The sequence below is a fragment of the Pelodiscus sinensis genome, chromosome 15, assembly GCF_052426305.1.
Source record: "Pelodiscus sinensis isolate ZL-2025 chromosome 15, ASM5242630v1, whole genome shotgun sequence".
In the NCBI taxonomy this organism is placed as follows: Eukaryota; Metazoa; Chordata; order Testudines; family Trionychidae; genus Pelodiscus; species Pelodiscus sinensis.
Genome location: NC_143066.1, coordinates 4,313,861 through 4,340,170, shown reverse-complemented (window position 1 = coordinate 4,340,170; position 26,310 = coordinate 4,313,861). Strand labels below are relative to the sequence as shown.

Genomic DNA, 26,310 nt, shown 5'->3' with positions numbered 1-26,310 from the left:
CAGCTGCTCCTTGGGACCGGTCTCATGCCAGCCACACAGGGGAACAAACATGCGTAAAGGATTTCAAAGCAAAAATGTGTTTTGCACAGAATGTTACTTTGGCATTTACAAGATCTTCCGAGTCTCGAACAAGTGTGGAGGTGTAGCCTTGTTCAGACCAGACAGACCATACTTGCCTGCAAGGCTTGGGACTGCTTGTGAAGCAAAGAATCCAGGGTCAGAGCCAGGCCACAGAGGTCGCTGCTAACCTGTCTTCTCCTCAGTGGAGACGTCAGTTAACCTTGTGAAACTGGCTTTGCAGCCCATGAAGGCAGCTGGCAGCTACCCAGAGTACCCAGCACTTTACCATAAGAAGCACTAGGGCAGCCAGATAAGGCCATTGTGGTCACATCTGGTTCCTCAAAGAGAGGTGGCAGTTCCTGCAGTGGGGCAGGAATACAGAACTTTCCCCAGGGTGTATGTAGAAGTAAGGACTTGGGGTGTGGGAGGAGTGAGACAGGCGAGAGGACAACTTCAGATGCAAACAAAAGGCAATAGGATGAGCTGCGGTCACACTGGTCACCATTGCTTTCTGGGGGGGAGCTAGCAGGCAAGAGACCAACGACATGCTCTCGTGCAGTTGCAATATGTATCCCTGGGGGGACATGCACAGTGAAAGAAATGAGCGCATCCGACGTGAACATGGTTACCCAATCCAGTGTGCGAGACGGGGCTAGCACAAGACTTTGACTCTGCCGTGATAATCAGTTAAGCACACAACCATGTGCTGGGAATTAGCTCTGAACTCAGCCAAGTGTCTTCTAATTATTACAAAAATCAAACCAGCCAGCTTCTGTTTTCTCCTCCCACACAGGCAGTTTTTCAATGTTGTTACTTCCTGCTGAAGCTCTGACCGAGCGGGGCCCAGGAAGCACCGAGTAACAAAGTGGGTTCTCAGCTGTTGGCAGTAGTGGCTCCGTGGTACTGGCTGGATGTGTAAGACCCTTCCAGCTTGGCTCCCACCGGGCGTCGGGTCTTAAGCCTTTTGCATCAGCCCTGCATCTCCTCTCGCTTGCAATGTGATCCCAGCACGAATGAGCAAAGGGGAATTCAACAGAAGAGGAGCAGATCACTAGCAAAAAGAGGGGGCTTTAAAGCTGTCTCATGAACCCCTTCCCTTGCCTTTCTTGTGTCTATCTGTAGATGTGACCGATGAGACCCTGAGCTTCTTCCTCACCCTTTTCCAAGGACTGCGAGTACAGATGGGCGTGCCTTTCACTGAGCAGATCATACAGACCTTCCTAAACATGTTCACCAGGTACTGTCGCTTCGTTTCGGGCCTCACGCTGTTGGAAAGTTCCTTTCTTTACCTTGAGAACTTCTGCTGTAGGAGCAGCTTGCTGATTGGCCACTGTTCTAAATTGCCCATTCATATTTTCAGTCCCTCCCTCCCAAAAGTGCTTGGATTTCTTTCCCTGTCCCACAATAGGGAGGGAGGCAAAAATACGTCTGAGAAACTCCAGATGACTTGGAGTGAGGAAGCAGGTGACAGACACAAGAAGTTACCTCCTGCCCACAAAAGCAAATGAAATTCCCACACTCCTAAATAGGGGGCGACAGGCATTGTGTGAACAAAAGAGGGATGTTCAGTCTCTGAATCTGAAACCACATTCCAGAATTGATCTCTGCCTCCAGTGCAGGCCAAGACTGGGAGATCCTGCCCCTCTGAAGGAAAGCAACTTTCCCAGGCGACTGCGCTGTGCGTGGGACTATGAACAGCATCAGTCCCTCATTCAGGAAGGGTTAGGCTGTGCTGCTGCTGTTTCTAGGGGCGGAACAGACTGCCCACCAGTCGTTCGTCTGGGGCTTGCGCACGGATGCTGAGAGGCGCATTGAGGGAATGGCAAAGCTGTTACCATGCCCCATCGTTCAGACTGAAGCAGTATTGCAGAGCAGACTTCGTGTCCCCGTGCTTTGGTGCCGTTTCAAGTCTGTCTCGGGATGATTAGGGGACACTCACTGGAATCCTAAGTGGAAACCTGGAGTGTTTTGTGTCGCTCACTTAGAGCCAGCTCCCTCCTGAGATGTGCTACCCCCTAGCTACATGAGCGGCATTTCGCTGCTGCCACCTTCCAGCGTGTAGCGTGGCCGACGCGTCTCCTCCAGACGTCTGACAGCGGTGGTGGCTTTGTGTGTCTCAGAGAGCAGTTGGCGGAGAGCATCCTGCATGAGGGCAGCACCGGCTGCCGCGTGGTGGAGAAGTTTCTGAAGATTCTGCAGGTGGTGGTACAGGAGCCCGGCCAAGTGTTCAAGCCTTTTTTACCCAGCATCATCTCGCTGTGCATGGAACAGGTCTACCCCATCATTGCAGAGGTAGGACAGCTCCCATACAGCAGGTTCAGTGAGTGGCCACTTAAACTCCTGAGTGGCAGAGAGGGGAAAAGCAATTTTCTTGTGACAGTCTGAGCCACCGGCTGGCGTGAGCTGGGGCAGAAATAATGCTAGACCTGGGTTGAGGTCATTGCAAAATAACTATGAAGAAGCTAAGTTTGCAGGTGTGCTTGCGGCACGGCTTCAGGCCTCGCTGCGGGTACAGTGGGCTTTTTGCCTGGCCAGACGAGCCCTAGAGGACTATGAGCTTTGAGTTCTTGGTCACCAGCTCAGGCCTTTCCTATAATGTTGCACCTCTGGTCTGGATTACTGTTCTGAATGGCCACCTGCATGTCACGGGGAAGAGCTGTGAGTAGCGGGAGCCACTAAATGAGCTGCCTTCTGGCTGAGCAATGTATTCCAAGATTCTTTCTCTCCCTAGCGCTCCTCTCCTGATGTCAAAGCAGAGTTATTTGAGCTGCTTTTCCGGGTCCTCCATCACAACTGGCGGTTCTTCTTCAAGTCGAGCGTTCTGGCAAGTGTCCAGAGGGGGATAGCAGAGGAACAGATGGAGAACGAAGCACAGTTCAGTGCCATCATGCAGGTAACTCAACGGCGCTCATACTGTGAGACCTTAGGGTTTCTTGGCGGGATGTAGTGCTCACTGGAGCAGGCAATTAGAAACTCACAGGGTTGACTCGAACTAGGATTAACAGGGGGAGTCCTCGTTTCACAGCCAAGGAGATGTTAGCTGCTGCTTTGACTATTGTCCTTGTGGGTGCTTCACTTCAGGTATCGGTGTGCCCCATGCCATCAATCGGAGATTTTCAGAAGCCGTGTCCATCCAAGCTGCATGTATGCATTGGTCATCTCGCAGCTCTGTTGGCCTGCTGACCAGCGAGCACTAGGGACCCTCAGTTCCTGCTCCGTCGTCCTCTGCCTAAGATGGAGCTTTGCAGCGGGGCACCAACGTCTTCTCAGGCAATCTGTAAAACAGTAAATTAGTTACGTTAGTTTTCCTTCACAATAGTTGTGAAAGAGTTTAAAACAATTGTTTTCTTCAGTCTCCTTTCTTTTGGAACATTCTGGCTCTGAGCTGCGGCTCCTGTCGTGAGGTAAGGCCGATCTGATGGACACTTCCTGTGTCCAATGTCTTGATGCGTTGTACATCCTGCAGAAGTGCACTCGCTAGAGTAGCCTCAAAGGCAGCCAGATGGGACCGGGATCTACCTTTCAAATTGATTTTGCTGGAAAAGTCTCTTCACCTTCGCCCTGAGTCGGAGGAAGTCACTCCTCCATCAGGGGCTCTCTTCACCTGCTCCAGGCAGCTCGATCCTCAGCAGTAACGAGGAAAAAAGCGTCGGCCTCTCCTCGCAGCAAATGCAGAAAGAGGCAGCCTCCAGGGAGATTGCTGTCCTCCGGGACAGTCTCCTCGCGGGCAAACACCTTCAGATCTCCAGACCCCTCTGGCACCGTCGGCTGCAGCACCTCTGCCACGTGCAGCTTGAGAAAAGAGGAGTGGAGGCATAAACTGAGACACACCTCCTCTGTGACACTGACCACGCTGGTGTGTCTGCATGGAGACCCTCCCCCTAGGCTATTCCAGCACCCGTGGTCCTGCCGGCACCAGCTGCCTCCTCTGCACCATTGGTGTCCTCAGCCACGGGTGGGCTCTGTGGCAGGGAAGGAACGGGTTCAGGGTGTGTGCGTGGTCAGAGCAGCAGTGGCACCTCGAGATGACCAACGTGCACGCTCAGCCCTGAGGGACATGGCTACGAAAAATCACCGCTTGGCGGTGCAGGGATGCACGGACACCTGAAGTTGAGCGCCCACATCTTGGAGACCCTCGGTTACTGCACAAGGGGAGGGAATGTTCACGCGTGAGCTGTGTGGCCGTGTGGACAAGCTGCAGAATATCTTACCGTGGGGAAAGGGAAAGGGGACTAATCCTCTCGGTGGGTCACTCCCTCGGTGTGGGGTCCTGCACTGCAGCGCTGCCTCGCTGGTACCTTCGCCACGCACCTCTTGACTTGCAGTAGGACAACCTGGCAGTGAGGAAAAGCTCGTATGGTCCTAATGTGCCTCTTCGAGGGTTGCATTGACTGGTTACTATACCATGTGCCACATTTAGCAAAGATAACTCCGTGGGCTCTGCTCTTACGAATAGAGAAGAGAAATGAGCTAGAACAACCGTTGGTAGCGCCTACAGCATCCTTTCCAGCCTGGGAAGGCAGAGTCCTAAAGCCCATAAGACTTCCTTGTTTCAGGTTTGAGTCTGGCATGTACCCGAACCGCTCAGACCTGTGGGTATTTCATCTTTAAGGGCAGGCTTAGCTCTCCAAAGCCTTAATGCAACTTGCACCAAATTCAAAGCCTCATCCCAATCGATATAGCCCACTCGGGCTGTCTGACGCAATGCCCTTCACCTCCTGCCTACTTCAGAGCAAACAGAGCCTTGCACCATGCCCCCGAGTGCTGGCGTCTGGCAGCTCATACCCGGCAGTAAGTTCCAGAGGGCAGAGCCATCCATTGAGAGGTCAAATCAAAGGCCTGTCCACAAAACTGCCTGCGCTTAGGAGTGATCTTCTCTCTGGTTCTAGAGGTGGGGTTAGCCAGGTGTTTAAAACAAAACCCCAACATGCACACGTTCCCTCTCCCCAGCCCACAGAGCTCACTTAGCGCTGGAAGGGCCCTCCGACAGCCCTCAGGCTCTGGCTTGGGGGGAAGTGGTGGTTGGGCTTGTAGGGGCCAAAGCACTAGTTCTGCCACACGGGTGTGTCTGAAAGGAGACGGCTCCCTTGTCCTCCTGAGCCTGGCTGCTCAGCAGCAGCGCCCAGCGGGAGAGCACAGCCGGGGTCAGGGATAAGGGCAGAACAGCTGGTTCAGGAACACGAGCTGAGCCTGCAAAGCTCAGACAAATGGTGCATGCTCTGATGCCAGGAGATCCAGTCCGGCCCCGAGTCACTCGTGTATAGACCGGGCCTGTCTGACAGACCTGCATGCCGGCCGTTCTCGTTCCGTCGCCTAAAACCAGGCTCCTTCCCTAGGCGTTTGGCCAGTCCTTCCTGCAGCCAGACATTCACCTCTTCAAACAGAACCTCTTCTACCTGGAGACCCTGAATGCCAAGCAGAAGCTGTACCACAAGGTGAGTCCCAGTTGGCCAACCCTGTGTCTGCCGTGTGCAGCAGCATTCCCCTCTGCCTCTTGCCCTGGTGTCTGGACCAAAAGAGATCCCATCACGGCACTGGTCACAGTAACAACTGGCGGGCTCTGGGGTAGAGCATCCCCCAAAATGGGGCACAGAATAGGTGGGCCCCCACCATCAATTCACCTCTCCAAGGCATGCAGAAAGGGGAAGAGAGCGAGTCCAGATAGGAGCTTCCCCCTTGTGGAATCTGCCGTCCATCCCAAGAGCTGGGGAGAAGCCGGGTATGGGACAAACAGAAGGACCCAAACTCTTGTCTCTCGGGGTTTGAATGTGGCCAGGGCTGGCTTTGGGGGCTGGGGTTCGGACTCAGTGGGGGAGGCTAATGATCGCTGTGTGGGCTGGAAGGAGAAAGGGGCTTGTTGATCTGCTCAGGTAGTAGATACTTAAAATGCCGGGGTGCTGAGTGGGGCCAAATTCACCCCTGCCTGGTCCCAGGGATCCCTTTGGCTCCCTGTTCCGGCCCTGCAGACTCGGCATGCTGCGCTGGGTCTGTTCCTAAGCGGCAGCTGACATCCTAGAGAAACCAATGAGGCCTCCCGCAGAGTGGCGGAGGTGCAGCTCGGCTTGCGGCCTTGCTCTGGCCTTTGCCCGGGAGCGTTGCCACTGCTCTGGGCGGGTGGGCTGCCGTGGCGTTGGACTGGCTCAGCCCGACGCCGCGCAGGGGCCTGGCAGCGGGAGGATGTGACTCTGCTTCTCTCGCCCTGCAGAAGATCTTCCGGACGACCATGCTGTTTCAGTTTGTGAACGTGCTGCTCCAGGTGCTGGTGCACAAATCGCATGACCTGTTGCAGGAAGAGATTGGCATTGCCATCTACAACATGGCCTCGGTGGACTTTGATAGCTTCTACTCCGCCTTTCTGCCGGAGTTCTTAGCCAGCTGTGACGGCGTGGACTCCAACCAGAAAAACGTCCTGGGAAGGAACTTCAAAATGGACAGGGTAAGAGCAGCGACGCTGCAGAGGGATTCCCGCTGGGCCAGGTACAAGCATGTCATGGCGCAGTCACCGCCAGCGGCAGAGCTGACCGCTGCAAATTCCCCCCAGATGTCAGGGGTCTCCCAGAATGGCCACTGATGGCGGGCGGCTTTACTAGCGTCCTCTGCCTGCCACTGGGATTTCCTAGGGCAGCTAGAGAATCCAGCCATGGTCTTGTCGCGAATGGTCCCTTGCCCAGCCAAGAGCTACGCTAGCAATTTGCCTGGCGCTCAAGGGCTGAGTGAAGCTGTAATGGTGTAGCTGCAATCTCACCCATCTCCTGCAGGCCTCTTGGGAACAGGTGACTGGGAGTGGAGGGGCTGTAATCTCCCCAGGGTGCCCAAACTTGCGAGACACACAGCAGTGGCAACAGATCAGCTTCCAAGCTCCTGTGTGCACATGGCTGTTAGGTCCTTCCGGACGAGGAGGGGGTTTGTATGGAGGGGGGCAGGAAACCTGGAAGAAGTGACTCTGGCTACGTCTACACTGGCGGCTTCTTGTGCAAAACACTTCCACGAGCGCGTCCACACTGCCACGTGCTATTGCACAAGAGCATCCATGGCAGCGTGAACGCTCTCTTGTGCAAGAAAGCTCCGATGGCCATTTTAACCATAGGGGCTTCTTGCGCAAGAAATTCATGTTGCCTGTCTACACTGGCCTCTTGCGCAAGAGGGCTTATTCCTCGGGGAGAGCGGAATAACTCTTCCGGCAGAAGCCCTGTTTTCCGACGCTGGATGGTACATTTACGTGCGCAAGAACGCGCGTGCAGTGTGGACAGCCGGCAGGTTTTTGCGCAAGAGCAGCTGCCAGTGTAGACATAGCCTCCGGATTTCCTTGCTGGCTTCTAAACTAGCCAAATGCAGGAGCAAGGTGGGAGTCTTTGCTTCCCTGTGCCCTACAGCCCGAGGAGTCCTGGGAAACGCAGGAGGCTCCTCCCTGGCCACATGAAGCCAGCTCATGTTCTGCAGCCTAGGCACACTAAGAAACCAGTCCTGTTACTAAACCCCAGGATGGTGCCCTGGGGGGACCCGCCACGGGGTGTTCTCCTGGCAGCTCCAGGAGAGCTGGGTTACGGGTAAACAAACGGGCGCTTTTATCTTAAGGGCGATGATTTGCTAGGACGGTGCCAGTCCGGCTCCCTCTGCCCGGAGGCTGCAGGCACTGCTCCATTGTCCTGTAACGGCTGCTTGATCTTCCCCAGGACCTGCCGTCTTTCACCCAGAATGTGCACAGGCTGGTGAACGACTTGCGCTACTACAGACTCTGCAATGACAGTTTGCCCCCCGGCACGGTGAAGCTATAGTGTCTGCACTGGACTCGTGTTTGGAGCACTGTACAGAATGGATTTGTACTTTTTATGGTCACCACCTCCTCTCCTCCCTGATCTCGTCAGCACTGCAGCGTGATGCGCATGGGCCCACGTTCCTGGATTCGCGCCCCACCAGGCTTCCTTGTCCCACCCAGAACCCGTCCCCCATCGAGTCAGCAGCACTGCCTGCAAGAGTGTGTCTTAACGCCAACCTCGGGCATTCCCGCCACGTGAAAAGTCACCTTGCCGGGTCCTTGTTTTGCTACCGTAGCACTTTGTTGCGTCTGGAGATTTCGGCGAGTCGTCCTGATGGATCTGGGGTGTGTCAATCATGAGGCAAAAACTCCAAAGACAACTTCAGACATTCGCACCTTCGCATCATTCCGCCTTCCCGCCCGGCTCCCGGAGGAGGATTGCGATGTCGAGCCTGGTTCGGCACCCTCACTCCCCTTTGGTTTTAAATTGCCTTGAAGCTGCCCTGCCATTTTCAGGGATTTTGAGACTTGTGGTTTTTTTTAATGTTTTCTCATCATTCCATTGTGATACTAAAACATGCTTAATGGAAATAAAGTGCTTCCTTGGTTGTTTTAAATCGCTTCTCCCCTCTTCGCTCCAGCAAGCTGCTTTGCTAGATGGAAAAGCATCTCTGACCATGGGGAGAGGCGCTGGGTTGTTGCCCTCCTGTCCTTCCCCCAAAGGGAAGAAAGGTTCAAAAAGCACGATGCTGCGGCGTAGGATACTTGGACGGAAGGTTCATCTTGGGAGCCCAAGGGATTTTTACCTTGGTGGTTGGGCTGTGGGTAAAAAGTCCAGCAGTCTCCATTCAGAGATGCCTGATGGTCTTGGTAGCACTTCATGCTCTTTGCTTTTATGCTCTCTAACTTCTGTGATGGTCCAGTGTGAATGGGACTTCATCTGGGGGCTTTTGTCTGGTCCCCACTAGGATGGTCTAGAACCAGGACTGAGCGATTCGTGTACCCTTGATTCAGAATGTAGAATCCCATTTGATTAGTTAACTGGTTAAACGTGTTAGTCAATTAAACGGGGCGGGGGTGGGGGCGGCTCTAGCCCAGCTGGACCTGCCCGCAGCAGCTGGGGGGGGGGGGAACTGCTTCAGCCCCTGCTGGTTAACCATAGCCAGTTAACCCTTCCCATCGCTACCCTTGTGTCTGTGGATTTGCGCTCACCGCCGAGGGAGCAGTGCTGCCGGTTGGAAGAGAGCGCTGGTTTCTGTGGTGCACCCGGAAACGTCAGGCAGGTTTCCCTGAGGTGATAGGTACCTGACAGAGTTCCCGGCGCGAGAGCCCGTCTCGCACTGCTCTGTTGGCAAAGAGCCTGCCACTGGCCATGCTAGTGCAACGGAGTTCCTAAAGGGGCCTTTGGGGGAGCAGGAAAGTGGCTGAGTCCCACTCTGCAAGAGGGCTCAGTCCTAATCTGGTTCTGAGAGCTCCGCTTCCATCTGGTGCTCCTGAATCCAGGCTCTGCAGCTCCGCAAGGAGCTAGCTGGCAGGCAGTCGGGGCTGCAGAGATGCCCGTGGGTGCTCAAGGAGGTACGTCCACAGTGGCGTTGCCTTCTGCCAGGACCGCAGCCCTGCTATTTCAGTGCACTGCTTCCCGGGCTGGTGCCCATTGAGTGCCTTTGCAAACTACCTAGTGATCACAGGAAAATATTGACCAGGGATGGAAGGGCACGTTTTCCCCGGACTGAACCATTAAGCAGTGGCAGTCCCCTGGAAGGAATCCAGGCTGGGATGACGGGGTCCTGGAGCCCATGCTTAAAACTCCCAAGCCTTATTCATCCATGAAAAGAGTCGAAAAGGCACCAAGGTCATTGTGCTTTGCAGGTCCCCGTGTGGCGGCTAGTCTCACTACCAAAGGAGAGTCTCCTCTGGGGCTCAGAAGTTCCCTTTGCCCTGCGACCGTCAGCCTGAAATTGGATGCCTGTCCCTCTGCCAGCGTGGGAGGTCACTGCGCTGTCAGGCAGAGTTGCTCTTCCATGAGAAAAGCTTTGGTCTCTGGTGGTAATTGGAGACCCTGGTCCTTGCATTCTGTGGGCTGTCCCAGACTTTTCCCGCCTGCCCCAGTGTTCCACCACGGCCTCCCTGGCAGGCAGACCCCAGTGCATGTGGCTCGGGATGGTCTTTCTGCTCTCCCTCCCCATCGTTGTGGGGCCTGGGCGTGGCCCAACGGCTTAACTTGGCCTCCAGCCCTGCTGGCTGAGGGAGGCCAGTGGCGGGTGAGAGGGCTGTGCCCCAGCTAGTACAGCGCCTGGAAGAGCCTAGGAAACGTGTGAACTAAAGCCGTGAAATTCCTGCAAAATTCTTTCCAATTAAACCCAAAAGTCTGTCCGTCCGTCCGTCCCCCCCCCATTGCTCTTGATTCCTGTGGTTTTCCTTTGGTGCTGGTCAGCAGGCTCCCCGCCGGGCGAGCTCCATCAGCCTGTTACAGCTCCGAGGGGAATGAAGCTTTGTCGGGAAGGGAGGATGTTTCCACTGGCTGCTGGAGATGCTGCAGGGAACGGGGTGCCACCCTCCCGAGGGACTGGGTGACGGGTACTGGGAGCAGAGGGCCCTGCGCAGTCCCTGTGTGGAGCGTCAGCACCAGGAGAGAGTCCTTGATACTTTGCTTCTTTAAAAGAAAACAACTCTCCTGGAGCCATGGTTCTGGGAGCAACGACCTGCCGCCTTGCAGCGAGCGGTGCCGTTTGCCCTGGGAACGCGGCCAGATCCGGGGCTGTTTGGGGAGCGACTGCTGCAAAGGTTTCATGCTGGGGGCCAGCAGAGACGCTGAGCCCAGTGGGAGCAGGCCAGGAATGTGGCTAGGAGGAGTATCGAATGGCCTCGCTGTGGAGCCGGAAAAGGGGAAGGCAGCCCCGTCTCCTTGGCTAGTGATAATGCTGCTGGGCAACAAATTCCCACACTGCTGCTTGCGACGTGCGTTGCTCTTTTCTCTAGTTGTGTTGGGAGAAAGAGATGAGGTGTCCTTGGTATCAGGCTGGAGCACGCCCTGGGCATGGGCAGCACAGGTGTCTGGTTGCATTGACCAATGCCGGTGGGATGACTGTGGATTAAGCTTGGTGTAACTGGCCATTGAGTCAGTCCTGAGGAGACTATTCCCTCTGTAACAGGGCAGCCACCTTCTTCTGCCCTGAAACCAAATGCCCTTGTGCAAAAACTTCCTACCTGTCAGGGGGGTTAAACACTGGAATGAGTTGCCCAGGGAGGCTGTGGAATCCCCATCCCTGGAGATATTTCAGAGCAGGTTGGACACACGCCTGTCAGGGATGATCTAGACGGTGCTTGGTCCTGCCGGGAGGGCAGGGGACTGGACTTGATCTCTCGAGGGCCCTTCCAGTTCTAGTGTTTCTGATCCTAGGATTTGCTGATGCCCTGGTGTATATCGGGACCATCTGGAAGGAGGTGGGAGGCAGAGAACACCCCTTCCTCACTGGTACATCCCCTATTGGAATAAAAAACCCTCCCTGGCCAAAGCCAATGGTCTGAGTCCATTTCCTGGTGACTTCATGTCCAGCCTGGCTCCCTGGTGCGCAGCGTCAGCAGAGAAGTTAGCAGTCGGGGGACACTGAGACCAGCTCCCATTCCCCCAGGGAGCTGGTGCGTCTACCAGCCGGGGGATGGCAGGAAGCTTTGACACAGTTGCAGGCTCTGCAGTGCTGTTGGTCTGTGAACATCCCCCTCTTCCATTTGCGGAAGCCTGGGCAGCGGCAGATGGTTTCCACTGACAGGAAATGAGGCCAGCTCTCCCAAGTTCAGTCTAGCCTCAGCAGGTTGCTCCCTGCATGGTGGGAGTCTAGAAGAGCGGTTACCTTTGTCCCCCTGTCTCCACTTGCTGGCCTCCTAGGAAGGGGAGAAGGGAAAGGCAGGTCAGGCATCAGATGGGAGAGTGGTGGGGACTCTCCCTTCGCTGGCCATGTGTTGTCTGCTCAGAGGGTCAGGCTGGTGACGGGAGGGAGAACGCACCCGGTTCTTCCAGAGCTGCTGCTCTGGAGCCGGCTGCTGTCAGGACAGCGAGAGAAGCAGCAGTTATAGTCTGCCACTCTGTAACCCACAGCTGGACTTGGAGCGGGATTGGGGATTGCCCTGCCCCAAAGAAAACCCCTTCTCCTGAGTGCATGGCCAGTCCTTCGCCTGCTTGGCCACTGCCTCCTGCCCCAAGGAGTTGGACTGCTTTGTGCCTCCATGTTTGGCCTCTATCAGTGAAGTGAGCCTTCCCCTAAGGCCTCTTCTCTTCCCCTCTCATTTCTCCCAGCTCCTGCCTTTGGTCCCCTTGCTGGCCCCGTCCAGAGCAGGGAGCTGGACTCCGCTCTCCATGCAACTGGAGTGTGTGGTGCCGGACCAGAGAGATTCAACTGGTAATATAATCAGATGCAAACCTCTGGGTTAGCAGCCTCTCTCAGTAGTGAGCGCCTGGAGAGCGTGAGCCTGTTCTCCACATTCCTACTCAATTAAATATTTCTGTTCATTAGGAAAGGCCTCCAGTTGGGCTTCTAGCTGGCTTGGAGTGGTGGGGGTGGTCTCTGGTTCTCAGGGCTGCAGGAGTCACGCTGATAGCTGTCCTGCCATCAGCATGCAGAGGATGCTGATCCTCCCAGAGGCTGTCTGCTCCCGTCACTACACCCCACCCATGTTGGCAGAGTGGGCACTCGCCACAGGGAGGCTGGCAGAGAAGCAGTAGGCCAGACCTGCGATGCAGGGCTAATGTGGGGGTCTGGTCTGTTCTCACGCTAGGCGCATGGCAGTGGGCTGAGCGGGAGCAGTGACTCACCCTCTTGCGTGTGCGTGATCGGGGCACCTCGGGGAGAGCGCAGCAGCTGCCTGAAGTTTAAAATCTGTCCCCATGTGCACAAGCGTTCAAGGCGGGGCCAGCGTCCAAGCAGCCCACCCTGCAGGCGCCTCCTTCTGTGCAACTTCGGGCCCCTGGGGCAGAGCCTGGAAGCTGAAGCTGAGTGGGGTGCGAAGGCCACGCCCGGTGACCTGTGCAGCGAGAGGAAGGCCCGGCCAGGGGGAGGACAGACCTGAAGGGTGAGTGAGCTGGGGCTGCCCTACCCAGAGTCCTCCGGACTGATGCAAAGCGGGCAGAGGCACCCGTGCCTCGAGGAGGGGGGATGGGGCTGCGTTTTGTCGGTGGGAGCAGAGCCCCAGCTGCTATGGGAAGAGCTCCAGAGAGTTCAGAGGGGAGGGAGGGAGGGATGACACCTGCCTGCCTGGAAGGTCACAGGCTACGGGGGCAGGCCAAGAACTGTAGTCAGGGCTCCAGCCTTTGCAGGCACCATGGCAGCCGATCAAAAGCCACCTGTTGCCATCGGTCGGCCTAGTCCCCAGCCCCTTTCTCCTATGCCCTGTTTCCTATGCCCTGTACTGCACTGCATCCGTCTGCTGTGCAGGCCCCCCCCCCCCCCCCAGCGCCTCCCAACTACCTGCTCTCTGCCCCGGGCCGCCTCCTCCCCGGCCCCACTTCGGGCTGCAAATCGGGGGGGGGGGGGGAGGAGCCAGCTAGGAAGTGGTCCCAGGCTATCGATGCTTTAACGCCAGCGGGCCTGCCTTGGCCTCCAGGCCTGCCCCTGGGTGCGTGAGACCCAAGCCCCTGCAGTGTGGGTCCCCGTGCGGCGCCCATCACCGGGACTTCGGGCCGCAGGAGCCAGGCCCGGGGCGGAGGCAGCGCAGCGCAGCGGGGCCCGGCCGTGGGGCTGGCGCCGCGTCCTCTTTAAGGGGTGGGGCGGAACCCGGCCCCTCCCTTGTCCCGGGCTCGGCCCGGCCCCGAGCGAGCCCGGCTATAACCCGGGCCTGGCCGAGCCCCGCCGCGCTGCGAGGGGCGGGCCGGGCCATGGGCTTCCTGCAGCGCTGCGTGGCCAGGAGCCTCCTGCAGGGCCCGCGCAGCCTGGCCGGCCCCGAGCGCCGCAAGCCGGAGGCGGCGCCCGCAGCCCGCTCCCTGGGACCCGGCCCCTGGCGCCCCTACAGCGCCGGTGAGTCCCGCGGGCAGGCGGAGCAAAGAGCCCTGCAGCGCCCGCCCCCCATGCCCGCTTCTGCCCCCCCGCCCCCCCAGCTGCCCCCGGGCCCCCCCGACCCCGCAGCGCCCGCCCCCCATGCCCGCTTCTGCCCCCCCGCAGCGCCCGGCCCCCCCCCACCCCGCCTCTGCCCCCCCCGCAGCGCCCGGCCCCCCCCCCCCGGGCCCCCGCAGCGCCCGCCCCCCCATGCCCGCTTCTGCCCCCGCAGCGCCCGCCCCCCCATGCCCGCTTCTGCCCCCCCCCGCAGCGCCCGGGCCCCCCCCCCCCCCCCCGGGCCCCCCCATGCCCGCTTCTGCCCCCCCGCAGCGCCCGGGCCCCCCCCCCGCCGCCCCCCCGCAGCGCCCGCCCCCCCATGCCCGCTTCTGCCCCCCCGCAGGTCCGGGCTTCCCCCCCAATCCCCACTTCTGCCCCCACCGCAGCGCCCAAGGCTCCCCCCCGCCCGGTACTCCACTTGCGGTCCCCGCAGAGTCCGGGAATCCCTGGCCCCCATCCCCGCCCCTCCCGCTCCCATCTGCGCCCCTCTCCCGCGGGGGGGCTCAGGGGTTACCCCGGGATACAGTCTCCCTCCCCCCCAGCCCCGCTCCCAGCGGCATCCGAGCCCGGCGGGAGCGGGCCGGGGTGACCGCCTGGGACCAGCCGCGCCGGGCGGGATGTGCCCTCTGGCCGAGAGGAGGGTGCGGGGCTGCCTGAGAACTCGCAACAAAGCGGGGGGGGGGGGGGTCGAAGAACAATATCAGCACGTGGCTGGGGAAACCCCGCCCCTTCCAGTGTTTGGGCTCCCGTGCCGCTGGACGCGCTGCCCTGCCCAGCCTGCAGCCCCGGGCATCTGCCGGCCCAGGGTGGGGGGCTGCTTAGAGCTCCAGGCCTGAGCCAGCGAGCCCCGCTGCTGCTTTGCACCGCCCCACCCCCCATTCGCCCCACCCCTTATTCAGTGCCCCCCCATCCTGCTCTCCTTGATGCTCACAGCCGGCTGGTGACATTCCGCTCCCACGCTGCCTGGCTGGGGTTAAAGTGTAACCGGCGCGGCGAGCTGGGTTGGGTGCTGAGCGCTGGTCCCTTCCTCCCCGGTGGGAGCCGATGGGTTTCCAATCTGGGCCGCCTGCGACAGCTCAGCTGGGTCCCAGCTGGCTGGTGCCGGGTGCCCCTGTGTGACCCCCTGTGCTGTGCCCTGGGCAGGCGGCCAGACTGTTTTCCCCGCTTGCGGGAGGAAGGAGGGAGTGTTCGGAACAGTGGCGATCCCACACGATCCCTTTCCGAGTTGTCACAAGGGGGTGTCGCTAGGTAAAAGGCCCCCCAGCCCCATTTGGGCTCCCCCGGCATTTGGCGCATGGCCAGCAGTGCCAGCTCCAGAAAAGCCCCGCTTGCTTTTTCTTTCAGCTGCGTTCATGCTTGCAGCAGGGGATCGAGTGGGGGCCCCGGCGTTACCCCCTCGAAGTGCTGTCTGTGTTGGGGCGCGCACCATTGCTAGGGGGCATCTCCCTTGCTGCAGGGCCACCACGGGTGACAGGCCCTGGGTACCACCACACCTGATCCCTCTGTTCTCGCCTGCTGCAAAGGCCCTGTGGGATAGACAGGGCTCCAGGGCAGCCAGCTGAGCTCACTGTAAGAAAAGGGGCGGCCAGTTCCCCAAAGCGGGTGGTTATTCCAATATTCATCCTCACTGAGCCAGCACAAACCAGCATCTGTGAGACCTTATGGGTGAGTCCGAGTCCAACCAGGCAATGCCCGGAAAGTCCCCAGCCTCAGGTCACCAGCCAGACACCCCCGCCAGCCAAATAAAGTTCTACCAACCCTGAAGGACTGGACACGTCAGTTGCTGGGGGGCACTGAATATTTCAGCCCTTACGCCAAATACACGAACCCAGCCAGTTCTCATTAACTGTATGAAAAAAGGGCTGGCTAAAGGGTGGGTAGAAATGCAGACACGAGTTCAGTCACGCAGCAGTGGTGAGCTGGTGGTGGCAGATAGTTCTTTTAGAACTTAGTCCGCGGTTCTGGTCCAAACTCCACAGCCAGGATGACTCCAGCCAACGCCCGGGCCTCCGTCCTTGCGGCTTAGAGTTCTGTACGAAACCTCAAGCCGATCTGAGACTGCAAGTCAATGTTCATGAAAGAGGCTCTTGGGGTCTCATTTCTCATGGCCTGCAGCTTTCCCCGGGATCGGAGACCAAAAGGATCCCATCCAAAAGGCCTGATCCCTAGAAGACCCCAACAGCCTTGTAATGTAGCCACTTGGTAATTAAACATCAGGTCATTCACATGTATCCCTTGAGCAGTTTGCCACAAACTTTAGTTAGAGACATCTTGGTAGGGACATTTTTTCACCCAAGATTCATCTAACTTGCTATTCCTGTTGGATCTCTTGAATCAGCAGCTATAGCATGGACAGGAACTGTCTATTGACAGGGTCAGCATCTGTAAGAGAGAACTTGTATTGCCTCTGATTTCTAAGGAGACAGGTTTGCATTTCAAAGTTCTAGCCTAAGGAGCATTGAATGGCCTTAGTTCCGGTGTGTCTGCTTTCCCCCTCCTGCCTCCATGCCGGTTGGCTCTGGGTCCTTTGGCCTGGGATTGTTTAACCCTTTCTGGCCTCCTGGCCTACTTGGCACGGTCTGGAGCCGTGATCGCAGACTGGATCTCTGGCCTCGCCCGGCTCGTCAGAGATCTGAGTTCCTCCCTGTTGAGGCACGGAGCAGTGCTCTGCCATCCCACAGTGTGGGGATAGGGCCGGTGCCCCATCATAGGTCACTTCTGCTGGTCAGCCCCAGGACCGGGGGGCCCTGCTTGCCTTTTCTCACAACCAGTTCCCGGGGCCTGCGCTCTGGCTCGGGGGCAGGGCGGGGTGGAACGGAGCCCAGCTCCCAGGGCTGCGACTCCCCACTGAGCAGGACTGATGTTGGCACCCTGTGCTCTGGCTGGGCTGCTGCCATGGGCTTGTCTCCAGGCTGGCGGCTGCACTGGCCCGTCCCTCTCCCTGGCATCCCTGACCTGCTGGTGCCCACAGGCAGAGGACACTGGCTGCCCAGTGTCCCAGAGGGTTTTCCGCCCTGAGTCCGCCCATTGGTCCCACTGGCTCAGCATCCTGCCCGTTCCAGAGGGGGAACCTGGCACCCAGTCAGTCAGTGGCAGGCAGCTGGGGGGGGGGGGGGTTAATTCCCTTGGCTGGGCCCGTCCTTTCACTAACGCCCGCGAGATCTGTGCTGGCGACTGCTGCGTGCCCGGCACCATCTGCCTTGGGAGAGGCTTTGCAGGGCGGCTGCAGGAGGCGGTGCGGATCTTCCAGACCACGTGTGCCCAGTCCCTCCGTGTGCCGCTGTCGATGCTGCCACCACTCCTGGGATCAGCGCACGGCCTTGCCCAGTGCCCCCGGGGCATTTCCAAAGGGCTCAGAGACCTTCAATTGTTCCTCAGTCCCCAGAGCTGCCAAGCACCTGTCTCAATCCCTGGGGAGCCAACCCTGGCGGGGACACCTGCCCACCCTGCAGTGCCCAGCTGCGGCCAGGCAGCAAAGCCCCGATAGTGCTGGGAATGCTGCCGGCCCCTGGGGTCCGAGCGTGGCACTTGGCTCCCTGCTCGGCCGGGTGCTGCAGGGCGCCCTGGAACCTGCCCTTCTCCCTCAGGGATCCCCGGGGTCCAGGAGCGGACGCTGGTGGCGGTGAAGCCGGACGGCGTGCAGAGGAGGCTGGTGGGTGACGTGATCAAGCGCTTTGAGAGACGTGGATTCAAGCTAGTTGGCATGAAGCTGCTCCAGGTACCTGCGTGGGGCTCGGTGCTGGGGCCAGCGACTGGAGACCTGGACAGACCAGCCACATGGCGGGGCGGGGGGACGACTCGTTAAACCATGGCCTGGACTGGACCGGCGCTGGCCTAAGCTGGGTCGTGCTGGCCAGGAGCTCTGCGAGCTTCCCCAAGAGTTGCAGTTCGTCCCTGCGTTCCCCTCCAGTGTGTGCGTCTCCCACTGGCATCTCGCAGCCCAGGCTGCCTGTGCTCCACTACTGCGGGGTGCAGCCCCGCTCCCTCTGCATTGCCTGGCTTCCGTTGCCACAGCCCTGCAAGCCCCAGCTCCCGGGGCTGCCCCTCCATCCCCACCTGCCCAGCCGCCCCCTGCTATTCCAGGCCACCTGCGCCGGAGCCCAGGGCTGCTTCGTGGCATGAGCCAGCCCGCTAGGGCTTCGGCTGCGTTCTCCAGGCCATCTCTGTCCGTGAGCCCTGTCTCCGCTGACCTCCCCAAATGGGGAGACCCCCCTTGGCCACTGCACAAGAATGGAGTTTGATTTCTGGCCGTGCCTTGGACCCACTGGCACGCAGCCGCCTGGGCGGCAAGAGGCAGGGAAGGGGGAGAGGGGACCCTGGGAGCTGCCTGATGAATTCTCTCTTCTGGCGGCAGGGAGAGGCATTGATTTCCCTCTGACCGGGGCTCAGGGCTTGCTTCTCCCATTGGGGTCCCCGCTTCCTTTCAGGCCAACGAGGGGATCCTGGCAGAGCATTACCATGAGCTGCGGAGGAAGCCCTTCTACCCGGCGCTGATCCATTACATGACTTCGGGCCCGGTGGTTGCCATGGTAAGGCCGTGAGCCCAGCTGGCGCATGCGCTGCTGTTTAGAGTCACTGGGTGCGGGGGCGGGTTGATGCAGGGGGTGCAAGTGGAGGATATTGCTTTGGTTCCCTTGTTGCTTTCTCCCGGCCCCTTCTGGCCTGGGATCCACATTCTCTGGGCCTTTGCTTTCTAGAGCCCAGATCCAGTGCCCAGCCTGGCCCCTGCAGGGCTGGCAGCTTAGAGCCCCCGGCCCCTCTCCACGTGCCGCGTCAGTTACACCAGCGACTGCTGGAGCCCCGGCCCCTTTCGCTGCCCAAGTCCGAGTGGAGAATGCTCCCCGCCCCGCGCAGTACGGGGGGCCGGGCTCTTCCTGTGCTGGGCCGGGTCCCAGCGCCCACCCCGCTCAAGCAGGGGAATCGGCTAGTGAGGTGAGCAGCCTTGTGTGCTCACCCCCGCCAGCTCCAGTGCCAGCACCACGGAACCCCCGCGCCCCAGGGACCAGCAGGGCCTGTGCTGACGACAGCCCCTAGCCCTGGCCCAGGCGCTTTGCCGCTTGCTCAGCCCTGAAGGCTTCTGCCTTGGTTGCAGTTTGGTTTCTCCCCCTTGCACATCATGCTGCCTTTGCTCTTTTCCACCTCCCCATACCGGCGCCCGGAGTGCCAGTGCTGCCTGTGTAGGCCAGGACTCTGCGCTGGCTCCGTCTGGCAGGGCCTTCCCCGCCTCCTGCCTGGCTGGGCGCCCGCGCTGCTTCTTCCACCCGGGGCAGGCGGGGTCTGATGGGATGAGGAGCGCAGTATGGTCGCAGGTGACCCCTGCCTTCCCCAGCCCCAGTCTGCGGGGCCCAGCCGGCTTCGCGCGCTGCTTCACGGATCAGCCCTGAAGTAGCGACCTGGTTTGGCCACCGGAGTCGAGTTCTGTCCCCCCAGGGGATTCTGAGCAGCACCCGCCTCGGCTCACGCAGCCTGGTTATTGCAGGTGTGGGAAGGTTACAACGTGGTCCGGACGTCCAGGGCCATGGTGGGCGATACCGACTCCGCTGAAGCCAAGCCGGGGACGATCCGGGGAGATTTCAGCATCCACGTCAGCAGGTACGAAGTGCACGGAGCCAGCCAGCCTTGGCTCTGGCATGCTGGGCAGGGCCAGGGGCCCCAGCAGGCCTGAACCTCCTTGGCAGTCCCCTGGCATCTGGACCCGTCTGTCTGGAGCCTCCTGGAGAGCATTCCTGTGGAGGGCCGGTTGCCCCATCCCAGTGGCGTGGGGCGAGGGGGGGCACTCGCAGGAGGGTCGCTATGAAACTCCAGGCACTGAAGTAAGGCTCCAGTGACCAAGTCTATGACTTGGGCTTATCGCTCGCCTGTGGTGGCCGGAGGCCAGGGGAAGGGTCCTGGCGGCAGGACCGAGTCCCCAAGGGCACCCTAGCTCTGCCCTGGAGGCTGCCGTCTGCCCTCTGAACACGGGCGTCTCTTGGCCGCAGGAACATCGTCCATGCCAGCGACTCTGTGGAGACGGCCCAGCGGGAGATCAGTCTGTGGTTTCACAGCAGCGAGCTGGTGGACTGGGCCTGCTGCGATTACAGCAACACTTACCAGCTCTGAGGGCCTCTCCTGGCCACCGGGCCTGGCCGTAGATCTACTACCTCTGACAGCGCATTGCCTTCTGTAGCTCCTCGGGCCCCGCCAGCACGCCACCGGCCTGGCGCGGCAGGGCGAAAGCCTTGCTTCCTTCGCCCTGCTGCCTCCTCACCGTAGTGCCAGTGAGCCCTTGGGGAGCCGCTGTGCGCAAAGGAAGAACAATGGGTGTAAGTCCTTGAAGGGTTCACATTAAAACCCAATTGGTTACAGATGTGACTCCGGTTTCTCTTCCTCCTTCTTGCCCTTCTGGGGGGTGAGGGTGGGGCCAGCAATCCCCTCTGTTGTAACATGCTGCAGGAGCCGAGTAGCCATGGGACAGCCCAGTCTGAAGCCCTGATATTCCCCAGATCCACTAGCGAGGACCCATCGGGGAGCCTGGTGGGTGGCGCTGAGTGCCACACAGCCAGGCATGCAGCAGCAGCTGATCTCTGTTTGGCAACGCACCCTAGTGGTTGGAGAGAGAGAGGCTGAGCGGGAGGATGGATAGGACAGAGCTTGGCGGGCTGTGGGTGAGGAGCAGAGGCTGAGCGGGAGGATGGATAGGACAGAGCTTGGCGGGCTGTGGGTGAGGAGCAGAGGCTGAGCGGAAGGATGGATAGGACAGAGCTTGGCGGGCTGTGGGTGAGGAGCAGAGGCTGAGCGGGAGGATGGATAGGACAGAGCTTGGCGGGCTGTGGGTGAGGAGCAGAGGCTGCCCATCCTGCGGCTCTGGGGACAGCTCCATCAACTGGAACCAACAGAGTCAGCCTGGGTCATGCGTCCCCCCGGTGCTATGAAACTTTGCCAAATGGAGACTGGCCAAAGTCAGATACTGCTGGGCGGTGTTCCCTATAAGCCGTGCACTTGGGCGGCCACCCAGGAAAGATTCAGGTGCTGCCCAGCTGATTGGCAGAGCGCCCACAGCTGGCAGCCTGTCTTTCTACTTGTGGTGCACAGCCACACATGCCTCGGTGCACACACCAAAATTGATTCTGCACATGAATGGAAAAATGAAGAGGGAACACTGCTGCTGATGGTAGTTGGCTGCAACCTGCTTAGTGACCTAGTCCGGCATGGAAAGATTTACGATCGGTCGATCCAGAGACGGTTGGGGGTCTGTGATTCCTTTCCTTCTGAGCGTTGGCTGGACTAACATGCTTTAGGATCCCGGGCAGTTGCCTGCTTTAAGCGATACATTGACCACACGAGTGCAAAATAAGGGGTTACAGTGGATGAGAAGCTGGATATGAGTCAACAGTGTGCCCTTGTAGCCAAGAAGGCTAATGGCATATTAGGTTGCATTAGGAGGAGCATTGTCAGCAGATCCAGAGATGTCGTCATTCCCCTTTATTCAGCTCTAGTGAAGCCACATCTGGAGTATTGTGTCCAGTTCTGGGCCCCCACTACAAAAAGGATGTGGGTGGACGCATTGGAGAAGGTCCAGCGGAGGGCAACCAAAATGATTAGGGGGCTGGAGCATATGACCTACGAGGAGAGGCTGAGGGAGTTGGGTCTGTTTAGTTTGCAGAAGCAAAGAGTGAGGGGGGATTTGACAGCAGCCTTCAACTTCCCAAAGGGAGGTTCCAAAGAGGATGGGGAGAGGCTGTTCTCAGTGGGGGCAGATGGCAGAACAAGGAGCAATGGGCTCAAGTTGTGGTGGGAGAGGTCCAGGTTGGATATTAGGAAAAACTATTTCACTAGGAGGGTGGTGAAGCACTGGAATGGGTTACTAGGGAAGTAGTGGAGTCTCCATCCCTAGAGGTGTTTAAGTCTCGGCTTGACAAAGCCCTGGCCGGGTTGATTTAGTTGGGATTGGTGCTGCCTAGAGCAGGGGGCCGGACTTGATGACCTCCTGAGGTCTATTCCAGCTCTATGGTTCTATGATTCTATAAGACCATGTGGTTTTCCACTTGATTTTCCAGTCCACAAAACATCCCACAATACTTCCAGGGCCTCCAGCATTTCCTGGGACAGTGGTAACGTGGGGGCATGGTGCTTGTCTGCCCTGTAGTGGTTTCTGCTGCTTGGGCACTCAGCCACCTTTAATCCCCCCAGCCCCTTCCCCCAGTCCAGTCGGAGGGCAGTTCTGTGAGGCTGAGCCTGGAGGTGTCTCAGTGGGGCCTGGTGGTTCAGTGCCGCCGATGAGGATTTGGCCGTGGCCGCGGGGTGATACGCCGTCTTGTGATCTGTTGCAAGGCTCCTTGTGTCACAGGGGATGTGCTGCTGCTGCAGATTTCTGCTGTCACCAGATAGGCAGGAGACCCCTTTGTCTTTTCCACAGTATCCCTTGCTCACATCCACGGTGGGCCTGTTGAGTGCGCAGTGCGGGCCACCTGAGCTATGATGGGCGCTCTGAGCCGGGCTGGTGATTAGCACCAGGTGCTGCTGGGGCAGGAAAGGGAAAATGCTGCTGCTTTCAGGCATTGTGGTTTGAAACGCCTCTTAGATGCCGTCCTGACACCCCCCTTCATCCACCATCCCACAACGGGCCAGCGAGCCAGTCTCCCTTTGCCCCCTTGCAAGGCCTGGAAACCCCACTGCACCTCCCGCTTTCATGCTCCCTCGAGTGACCGAATGAATTCCCACCACTCACGCGGCCCCGGAGGCCTCCTCCTTGCCCCAGATCCTGGCTGCAGCCCCACGAGCGAGCCAAGTAAGTGGGAGTCCGGCTTCCTTGTGCCTGAGACTGCAGCAGCCAGCATCTGTTGCTGCCAGAGCGCAGGCCAGCTCAGATCAATCACCAAGCAGAGTGACCTCTCTAAGCCCTCCCCTCCCCCACCTCTACGTCTTAAACACGTTCTCATCGCGGCACTTGGGAAGGTGAGATTCCTTTCCCAAAGGCTGGGATTGCTCAGATCTGGGCCCTTCTCTGGATCACGAATCTGTTTTGTTCAGGGTCATGCTAGACTATACAGCCCTCCTCCCAGCACGAGAGAAAGTAAGGGAAAAAAGAAACCCATTGCTGAGGGTTACATCCCATGACACCTCCGCATGTAAAGACGGAGACCACGTGAAAATCAGCAATGTGGTTGTTCCCACTGGAAACAAAGCCGAGGGATATTTGAATGACAGCTACTAACCTCAAATCAGACTCTTTGGTAGGTCAGGGATTGTATTAATTTCTTGTCTTCATGGATTTTCCTAAAACAGCTCCTAGAGGTTCTGGTATGGGCCTGATGGGAGGAGAAAGAAGACACACGTGATCAGCTCATCTAAGTCCTGTGTGTCAATGAGCATAACAAATACATATTACATTAGATTGGGCAGGCAGTGTTGCCTAGTGATAGGGCAGGGTTCTGTTCCTGGGTCGGCCACTGGCTTACTGTTGATGGGCAAATCCCTTCACCATTCTATACGAGTTTTCCCATTTGTAAAATGGGGCTATAACGATGTAAAACACTTGAAGATCTACTGCTGAAACGTGCGAGATGAAGAGCGAGGTGGTATTAGTTTGTTACTGTTGTTATGCTTTACCTATTGCAGTGAAGCTGATTAAATACACTGTGTCTAATTTCCTATACAAATCATGCAAGTCAAGATGTGACAAGAAGTAACACATCTTCCAGTTGTTTCATGCATATTTGGGTCTTGGATGAAAAGGAAAGTCCAGATGGTGCAGGAAAAGCTTTGTGATTCAACCAATAGATGGTGTGTATCTGTTAAAACTGCTCCACCTCCCCCCTCACACACACTTCCGAGGATGGTCTTAGGTGCTACCTTGTTGCTGGAGCAATCAGAAAACAAATACAGTCTTAAACTCTTGTGGTCCTTAAAGATGCTCTGGCAATTGCCACAAGAATTGAGGATTTCTCTCTAATGTTGTGGCTACAATGCAATGCAGACAGTTATACCCTGCACCTTATCTGCCGTTTAATTTTGAAAAAAACAACAAATGGTCTGATAGCACTTTATAGACTAACAAACGCTCATGATGCCATCTACATGTTTTGTTAGTCTATAAAGTGCTACCAGCCCATTTGTTGTTTTTTTCTGTAACAGACTAACCGAGCTACTCCCTGAAGCTTCTGAACATGCAAGGCATTTAATTTTGAGTATGGCACATCCTTTGATGTGCAGGAGTGCTGTCATGTGTTGGTAATGAGCAGCCGCCTGTCAGTAAAAACAACCAGGAGTCCTGTGGCACCTTAAAGACTAACAAATGTATTAGGGCATAAACAAACCCACGAAAGATTATGCCTTAATACGTGTATTAGTCTTTACAGTGCCACAGGACTCCTGGTTGTTTTTACTAAACACACTAAGGCAGCTCCCTCTCAGACAGGTGTTAGTGGTGTGGTGTACATGCACTAGGCGGTGCAATATCAGCTAAGTAGGCATGACACTATATTGCAAATATGAGCCTCTGTAAACTGGTGCTGTGTCTCTGGGGCAGGATCCCTCCTTGCCCAAGGGTCTGGGGTTGGAGCCTGGCTCCCTGCAAGCTGGGCCCCTGTGATTCTCATGTGCCCACAGCTAAGATTTGTGTTTCCAGGGGTGGTGCCCATTGGCACATGCCTTGGTGCCCATAAAATTATTGAGCACATTGAAGGAAAGGCGTAGCGGGAACACTGGTTGGAGCAGGTGCTGCTGCCAGAGGAGCCCGCAGCCCGGCCCGGCTCGGCCCCGGGAAAGGGGGAGGCCCCGGCTCCGCGCTCCCCTCCGGCTGGCCCACCCCGTTGGTCGCTGTCCCTGCGGCCGCCCAGGCTCCTGGGCACGAAGCCATCGCAGCCCACGCGCCACCTGGGGGCGCTTTGCGGGGAGCCTGGGCCGGCGCGCGCCGTGCCTCAGTTTCCCACCGGCCATGTGCGCTGACCCCGCCCCGCCGCCTGCCGGAGACCAGCCCGGCCCCGCCCCCCCCGCCCCCCCGCTCTCGGCTCCCTCGGACACTGCCTCGCGCGCAGCAGGGCGCATGCGTCGCGAGAAACCCCGCGCGCGCACATACACCCCTCCCCTCCCGGAACGGACTACAACTCCCGGCGTGCCCCGCGCGCAGCAGTCGGGGGCGCAGGCGCGAGGCGCGAGCGGGCAGAGTCCGTAGCCGCGCGCCCCTACCCCGAGCCTGGGCTGCCCCGGGGCGGCGCGCGCTGCCATGGCCCAACCGCCGCCGGACGTGGACACGGACGACTGCCTGCCGGACTACGCGCCGCTCTTCAGTGCCCGGCTCCTGCGGTGAGCGCGGCCCCGCTTACAGGGGAAACTGAGGCACGGCGGGGTGACGTGGCTCCCGAGCCCCTGCCTGGCGCCCCGCCCCCTCGCGCGGGTCTCTGCCGCCTCGGGGGAGCGCTCGGAAGCCGCGGGGGGCGGGGCCCGGCTTGCGCATGCGCCCTAGAGCAGAGCGCCCCCCCCCCCCCGCGGGGCAGGTGACTCCTCGCACCTTGGTGCAGGCGGGTGGAGCCCGTCGGCCCCTCGGGCTCATTGTGGCTGCGTCTGGACGGGCCCGACTTTCCGCACACGCTTTACGTTCTCCCGTTACAAGCACTTGCGGAAAAGCGCGTCTGGATCCGCACGGGCACTGTTGTGCAAAAGCACTTTTTGCGGGAAAGCGTCGGTGCCAATCCAGACGCGCTTTTCCGCAAGAAAGCCCCAAGCGCCATTTTCGCCATCCGGGCTTTTTTGTGCAAGACAAATCTGAGCTGTCTACACTGGCCCTTTTGTGCAAATACGTTTGCGCAAGAGGGCTTTTTCCCGAACGGAGCAGCACAGTATTTGCGGAAGAACACTGACAATCTTACATCAGATCCTCAGTGCTCTTGCACAAATTCAAGCAGCCAGTGTAGACAGCTGGCAAGTTTTTCTGCAAAAGCAGCTGCTTTTGCGGAAAAACTTGCCAGTGTAGACGCAGCCAGAATGGTTGTCGCTAGGGAAGGACCTGCCCATCTGATGGAAGGGATTTCTGCAGATGAAAAGATGGGCATTGCTGCTTCAGGAGCCTGTGAACTGGCCCCTGTATTCAGGAGTCTGGGATTAAGTATCCTGGTCCTGTTATAATTTAACATGGTGGGTACTAGTGTCAGATCTGCTTCCTAAAGCAGCCCCCATGCCAGCTGCCCTCTGTGGAACTCCAGGGGGTGGGCTTTCGGTTGCACCCTTGAGGCTGCTGTGCATACACCTCCTTTCATTTCTATGCCTTTGATCAGTGCTGCCCTCCATGACTGACTCATTAATTCCATGTGCAAGAGTTTGGCTTTGAATGGCTTTCCTTCCTTTGCTGACAGGGGCAAAGTTGCGTTCATCACTGGAGGTGGTTCTGGGATTGGATTCCGTGTAGCGGAAGTTTTCATGAGGTATGGATCTCTG

The 26,310-nt window shown here is 58.5% G+C and overlaps 3 protein-coding genes and 1 long non-coding RNA gene across 8 annotated transcripts in view; 3 read left to right on the top strand and 1 right to left on the bottom strand.

The window, feature by feature from the left end:
• The window catches only part of XPO6 (exportin 6), a 71,287-nt gene extending 62,854 nt beyond the window's left edge, over nucleotides 1-8,433 (top strand). For both annotated transcript variants that reach the window (XM_075899073.2, XM_075899074.2), the window contains 6 exons: nucleotides 1,183-1,297; nucleotides 2,181-2,352; nucleotides 2,792-2,953; nucleotides 5,397-5,495; nucleotides 6,266-6,496; nucleotides 7,734-8,433. In XM_075899073.2, coding sequence (XP_075755188.1) covers nucleotides 1,183-1,297; nucleotides 2,181-2,352; nucleotides 2,792-2,953; nucleotides 5,397-5,495; nucleotides 6,266-6,496; nucleotides 7,734-7,835 — 881 coding nt within the window. In that variant the 3' untranslated portion in view covers nucleotides 7,836-8,433. The remainder of the gene's footprint in view (nucleotides 1-1,182; nucleotides 1,298-2,180; nucleotides 2,353-2,791; nucleotides 2,954-5,396; nucleotides 5,496-6,265; nucleotides 6,497-7,733) is intronic.
• Nucleotides 8,434-13,644: 5,211 nt separating this feature from the next.
• NME4 (NME/NM23 nucleoside diphosphate kinase 4) lies at nucleotides 13,645-20,243 on the top strand. Its single transcript, XM_075899079.2, has 5 exons — nucleotides 13,645-13,824; nucleotides 17,487-17,617; nucleotides 18,327-18,428; nucleotides 19,379-19,491; nucleotides 19,878-20,243. The coding sequence occupies exons 1-5, from the start codon at nucleotides 13,686-13,688 to the stop codon at nucleotides 19,996-19,998; spliced, it is 606 nt and encodes a 201-aa protein (XP_075755194.1). The 5' UTR covers nucleotides 13,645-13,685; the 3' UTR covers nucleotides 19,999-20,243.
• Nucleotides 14,821-25,204, bottom strand: LOC142818563 (uncharacterized). 3 transcript variants are annotated; one of them, XR_012896085.2, is made up of 3 exons: nucleotides 25,066-25,204; nucleotides 23,094-23,186; nucleotides 14,821-16,281 (listed from the first exon to the last, which is right to left on the bottom strand). It is a non-coding gene; the product is annotated as an uncharacterized LOC142818563 (long non-coding RNA). The 3 variants fall into 3 exon arrangements; XR_012896084.2 differs by lacking the exon at nucleotides 14,821-16,281 and adding an exon at nucleotides 20,373-22,398; XR_012896083.2 differs by lacking the exon at nucleotides 14,821-16,281 and adding an exon at nucleotides 20,373-22,395.
• The window catches only part of DECR2 (2,4-dienoyl-CoA reductase 2), a 22,464-nt gene continuing 21,197 nt past the window's right edge, over nucleotides 25,044-26,310 (top strand). For both annotated transcript variants that reach the window (XM_075899077.2, XM_075899078.2), the window contains exons 1-2: nucleotides 25,044-25,182; nucleotides 26,229-26,297. In XM_075899077.2, coding sequence (XP_075755192.2) covers nucleotides 25,103-25,182; nucleotides 26,229-26,297 — 149 coding nt within the window. In that variant the 5' untranslated portion in view covers nucleotides 25,044-25,102. The remainder of the gene's footprint in view (nucleotides 25,183-26,228; nucleotides 26,298-26,310) is intronic.

Excerpts from the sequence above, each read along its gene's own strand:
- NME4 (XM_075899079.2), top strand. The coding sequence starts at position 13,686 with ATGGGCTTCCTGCAGCGCTGCGTGGCCAGGAGCCTCCTGCAGGGCCCG. Across the intron at positions 17,618-18,326 it reads TTGGCATGAAGCTGCTCCAG|GCCAACGAGGGGATCCTGGC; the intron begins GTACCTGCGTGG and ends GCTTCCTTTCAG. Across the intron at positions 19,492-19,877 it reads TTCAGCATCCACGTCAGCAG|GAACATCGTCCATGCCAGCG; the intron begins GTACGAAGTGCA and ends TCTTGGCCGCAG.